The sequence below is a fragment of the Malania oleifera genome, chromosome 1, assembly GCF_029873635.1.
Source record: "Malania oleifera isolate guangnan ecotype guangnan chromosome 1, ASM2987363v1, whole genome shotgun sequence".
Lineage (NCBI taxonomy): Eukaryota > Viridiplantae > Streptophyta > Magnoliopsida > Santalales > Ximeniaceae > Malania > Malania oleifera.
This window is the reverse complement of record NC_080417.1, coordinates 140,525,252-140,531,308: the sequence shown is the minus strand read 5'-3', so window position 1 is coordinate 140,531,308 and position 6,057 is coordinate 140,525,252. Positions and strand designations below refer to the sequence as shown.

The window sequence follows — 6,057 nt, the reverse complement described above, 5'->3', positions numbered from 1 at the left end:
CCACTTAATATAAAGTAGGCACTTTCCCTCAACTTTATTTTGTTATCTAGAGTCCCAAAGATTTGGCAGCAATTCAAAATTTCAAATACTAATTTACATGCTTCTTGTCAAACTATGGGTTGTTTAATAGGGAACCCCATCGAAGAGTCAACTCAGCGCATGTAAATGGGAACAGGACACTGCTTTTGCAAAACGGATCACTAACACTCTCTTTCCCAGAAGCTTCCTCCAAAACAACAGCAAAGCTTCATCAACAATCTACCTTTTTCATTACGATCTGAGTCATTTTAAGTTTTTGTTAACAAGTATTTATATTTTACATTTATTTTTTACAGTCAATATTGACACAGCCCAGCGCCCAGAAGTTCAAATTCAGTATGCAGATTCGTACTAGTATTTTTCATTTCATTTAATAGAAATTTTTTTTTTTCATGCAATTTTTTATTTTATTTTATTTTATTCTATTCCCAACTTATTTCATTGTGTAGATTTGGATTACCCCAGTTCATTATTATTATTATTATTATTATTATTTTGGGTGTCATATAGTAATCTAATCCACACAAATTTGAATCTAAACTGAGAACATCAAAACCTCCCATACATGGGGTTAATTTATTTAGTGAGGAACCCTCCAAATCCACAACCTTGACACATGCCAAACCCAGAAGGTACAACTTGAAATGAAGCAAATTATCAAACTGCAACCCCAAATCATTCATATGGGTTTATTGCAGCTATTCTAGTGGCATTATTAGGGTCTTGTAAAGCATACACTATTTTCTATTTAAAAACTCAAATTTGTGGATTGATCCCATCAACTATTGAGTTAAATGGTTGCTACGAGGGTGGAGTTGCATCCTTGGCACTTGCAGGATATTACTTTATTCTTTGTTTGTCTATGGCATGATAAAACCATGGAGCATCTCTTTTGGGACTGAGATGTGCCCAAGTTATTTGATTTGGTTCTAACTTATCACTAAAGACCACAGTTCTAGTGCATCAGACATTATCTCTGGGTAAATGCTGAGAGCATGCTTGATGATTCAACTATTTCTGTCATATTGTTGTTAAAAAAAGGAAAATTAGCTCACAGGGCTGGTTAGAGCTGTGCTAGCGCAAAGTATTCACGGGTGTAAAGTTCTCATGAATATCTGAATGCTGCAGCATGCTACTACTATTCAGTATGCCTATTTGTGCCAATTGCTACTCTCACGGCAACAAATGAGTTATAAGTATCCTCATCAACGGCCTAGTTTTGCCAGTTATTTGATACTATGAAGCCTATTCCACCCAAATATCAGTTGCTTTCTAAAGATCTCCAAAATTTAAGATCTCCTTTTCTCTTTTGACATTTCTCTGCGTCAAACGTCCGTTCTCCCAACTCAAGTGCGTGAACGAAGGGAGAAAAGTAGGTAACAGGTGTATACCCAAGTGATGCTGTGGAAGCAACATAGCTAGTTGGCTTGCTAAATGACTATCATTGTTATGTGTAAGTAGGGTGAGCATAATTTGGGTTTAATCGAATTGATCAATCAAGTTCGATGGGTTCGATTCGGTTAATATATAGGTTCAGTTCGGTTCGATTTGAGATTTGGATAATTTCGAGTATTCGATTTTCGGTTCAAGTATGAGGAATCTTTAATTAGTAATATTAATATATGATATATGTTAAATCTTAAATGTTGAATCTTAAAATATCCCTTTTATCAATAAATCCTTTTATTAATTAAGCTATAATTGATAAATTAAAAACAAAATTTGCAATTATATTTTTTTATAATTAATTCTAAATTTATTTGGTCAAATTCAGTTAACCAAATTACCCGAAAAGTTGGTTCGGTCGGATACAGTTTGGTTACAATGACTAATTCGATCGGTTCGGTTAGGAATTCATGTTAACTGAAAATTTTGATTAATTCAGTTAATTAACCGAATTTGACCCAATTGGCCTCTTACACACACCTATGTGTAACTATCCTCTTTAATGCTACTATGTGTTTTCAAATTCCAGCAATGTGCTACAGTGGCAACAAAATAGGATTTTAAAGTGTGACACTAGCCTCACGTGTTAGATTTTAATCTAATATTCTGTTGTAATTTTACCGAAATAGGATGTTTAATTATCATGATCTTTACATGTATATTACCTTTGATGCTAAAAAATAAAGAAAGTCATAAATTAACATACCGAGATCGTTCATGATATATATCAATCAAGAAGAACAATTGAAGAAATCGTTTTTCTCGTTTCACCTCTTTCGGCACTTTACTAGATCTTATGGCAGTAGAGCCGATGATAAGAGAGTAAAGGCAGAGAGAGAACAATTTCTATATATCTTTTACGTTTTATTCAATTAGATTACTATATATTAGCTACTCCCTATAACATTAGATATATAAGAAAACATTTCCAATTCAGGCCATTAATTCTCACATTATTTTCAAAACTAAACTGTTTAATTAACCCATAAATGTGATCTTTCATTATCCTTATCATATATCATTACTTTATCATATGGGACACATATGAGACATATTCTTCCATCACCTACCATGAATGTAATACTTACATTTCTAATTTTTTTCTCCTTTTAGTCTTTTTCATATGTATTCTTAGACTCTAATCTTTTTTTTTAAATAGAGTTTTTTCCCTACTGAAAAAAAAAATAATGATTTCTTGTTCACGTAAAATAGCAAGTAGTCAATAAAAGTGGTTGATAAGGCTACAGTTGAAAACAAAAGGTCCATATGGGACATATTCTTACATCACCTAATACTTTACGTTTCTAATTTTTTTCTCCTTTTAGTCTTTTTCAAATGTATTATTGGACTCTAATCTTTTTTTTTTAATAGAATTTTTTCTCTACTGAAAAAAAAAATAATGATTTCTTCTTCATGTGAAATAGCGAGTAGTCAATAAAAGAGATTGATAAGGCTACAGTTGAAAACAAAAGGTCCTTTCATATGGTGGGACATATTCCTCCCATGAATGTAATAGTTATGTTTCTAATTTTTTTCTTAGTCCTTCTCAAATGTATTATTGGACTCTAATCTTTTTTTTTAATAGAATTTTTTCTCTACTGAAAAAAAAATAATAATGGTTTCTAGTCAATAAAAGTGAGTTTTTCCTTGATTTATTTATTTTTTTTAAATATTAAATAATACCATTTTTGAGAAAATAATTTCCACAATAACTCTAACGTAATCTCGCTACTTGGAGTAGCGAGATTTGCCAAGTGTCACTTTGGGAATTATTCTTCAAAAAATAATATTATTTAATATATATATTTTTAAAAATTAAATAGAAAAAAAACTCCTCACCTCGAAGTAGAGTTTTGAAAAGTGTTTTCATAGACTTTGGCGTTTCCTGAGGAGCAGGCTTAGACTAGATCCTTTCACTCCCTTTGCCATCCCTATACGTTAGGCGTCCCCAAAGAAAAATAATTTAGTATTATCTTGAGTTATTAAAGGGAAGGGAAGGAGGTTGGGCTTGGGGTGGTTTGAGTGGTCACACCGTCGCAGTCCAACTGGGTAATTATTTATCCTTTTGAAACCACTGCTCTAATATTTTGTATGCTGCTGCAGGCACACCAGATTGGAGATGGATAAGTAGCATGTTGTATCCATTAACTTTTTCTTTTGTATATAGATCAAATTGGTGTCGTATCTTAAGACTTGAGCAAATGAATATATAGGATTGCAATCAATGCATTGTCCTGAGTAATATCTGGAGACTTGAGCATGAACATACAGGATTGGAAGCATTTGGCAGCGCGCCAGATGCTGGCTTTTCTTGGGATGGAAAGAAAGACAGAGCAGGTTCATCCTATTAAAAAAATAATATTTTAATAACTCAAGATAATAATAAATTATTTTTCTTTGGGGGTGATTGGGAGATAGCAGAGAGAGTGGAAGGGTGCTGAAATGACACGTGCCAAATCTCGCTACTTGAAGCAGCGAGATTACGTTAGAATCATTTCGAGAATTATTTTCCCAAAAGAATATTATTTAATATATTTTAAAAAAAAAGATAAATCAGAAAAAACTCCAATAAAACTAGCTGATCCTTCTACAGTTGAAAACAAAAGGTCCTTTCATCCCGACTCAAATGACTGAAAGCTTACCCAATCTGGGTTTTTGGATATCTCGCCTGTTTCTTTTTTTTCTTTTGGAATATACATCGGGTATCCACGCGTCCGTTTTACGGTCCACGTGACTAATCCTGCGCCCCTTGAAGTTGACTCCACAACTTCAAAGAGAAAGTAAATTCAGGAGTACAGAGGCAGAAACGAGTCCAGGAGGGTTTGAACACCTGACCTCGTGAAAGGCACTCCTGCAACCCGTACTACCACCTGAACCACACCCTAGGGGTTCTCGCCTGTTTCTTTTGACAGAATGGTGACTTGTTTTTATTTTTAAATGAGAAAACTTGGCTCGCAGAAGGTTGGATGCCGCGCTCTCTCACTGGCCTTCCCTTCAAATGGATCTAAAGGAAAATCAGCCTTTCCATGATGAAAAGGAGAAGGAGAAGCATGAGCTGAGATGACACCAATGAAGGGCTTCATTGTATTCCCTCTTAGTTTCTCTTTGTTGCCCATCTGCATTCTCTCCAGTGCATTGCACAGCATAGCACCAACTCAATCAATTGTTAGAGATGGTGAGACTATAGTATCAGCAGGCGGACGCTTTGAGCTGGGATTTTTCAGTCCGGGTAATTCCAATAACAGATACTTGGGAATATGGTACAAGCAAGTTTCTCCTGTAACAGCAGTATGGGTTGCAAACAGAGAAGCTCCACTGCTTGATTCAGCTGGTGTCCTGAACATCACCAACCAGGGAGTTCTTGTCCTTCTTAATGGAATGGATCTCATCATTTGGTCTTCCAGTGTATCCATATTGGCTCAGAGTCCAACCGCAGAGCTGTTGGACTCAGGAAACTTTATTGTGAGAAATGGGAATGATGCCAACCCAGAAAACATCCTGTGGCAGAGTTTTGATCACCCAAGCGACACGTTACTTCCTGGTATGAAGCTGTGGTGGAACAGAGTCACTGGCGTAGAGCGTTACCTCTCTTCCTGGAAACGCATAGATGATCCTGCTCCAGGTGATGCTAGGGTTCGGGTCAATCCCCATCGATTTTCGCAGTTAATTATGAGCAAAGGATTAGTGCACTCGGTATCCGGACCATGGAATGGTATTGGATTTGGCGGGACGCCTGGATTGGAAGCACACCCGTTTTATAAATTTGATTTTGCTTTCAACAAGAAAGAGATGTATTACAGTTACCAACTCATTAACAGCTCCCATATTTCTAGATGCGTGCTAAATCAGGAAGGCATGGTGCAGCAATTCTTGTGGTCCAATCCCACCCGGGGTTGGATACCTTATATATCTATAACAATGGAAAATTGTTTCCGCTATGCAGCGTGCGGTCCATTTGCTAGATGCAATATAAACAACTCACCCATATGTGGGTGTTTGCCAGGATTTGTGCCCAAATCACCAAAAGATTGGGAGATGGCAGATTGGTCACAAGGTTGTATAAGAAGGACTCCATTGGATTGTCTTAGTGGGGATGGATTTCTGAAGCTGTCAGGGTTGAAATTGCCAGACACTGTAAACTATTGGTATGATGAGAGCATGAAACTTGACAAATGCAAGGTGATGTGCTTGAAGAACTGCTACTGTACCGCTTATGCAAATCCAGATGTCAGAGGAGGTAGAGGATGCTTGATGTGGTTCGATGACTTGATCGATATTAGAGAAAGCAAGAACGGTGGGCAGGAGATTTATATCAGGTTGGCTCCATCAGAACTAGGTAAGAAATTATCCTTGAAACTCAAAACTTAACTCCTGATCTTGAGTTCTTAGAAAGAACCATGGGAGAAGATCAGTAAGACCATACCCGGAGAGATACTACGCAAGCAAGGGTAATAATCCAATGACCAATACCCTTTTCCAAATGACTCATACAGGATGGTATTTCTTAATCAGGGAAAGGTTCCCTTTTAAAAATTGATGTCCCATTAAACAATATCTTTCATTAGACTCAAT

General features: G+C 36.2%; 1 protein-coding gene across 1 annotated transcript; it reads left to right on the top strand.

The window, feature by feature from the left end:
• Positions 1 to 4,545: 4,545 nt before the first annotated feature.
• On the top strand, positions 4,546 to 5,853 carry LOC131149323 (G-type lectin S-receptor-like serine/threonine-protein kinase At4g27290). The gene has a single exon (XM_058099686.1). It carries the CDS (start codon positions 4,546 to 4,548, stop codon positions 5,851 to 5,853), a length of 1,308 nt encoding a protein of 435 aa, XP_057955669.1.
• Positions 5,854 to 6,057: the final 204 nt, after the last annotated feature.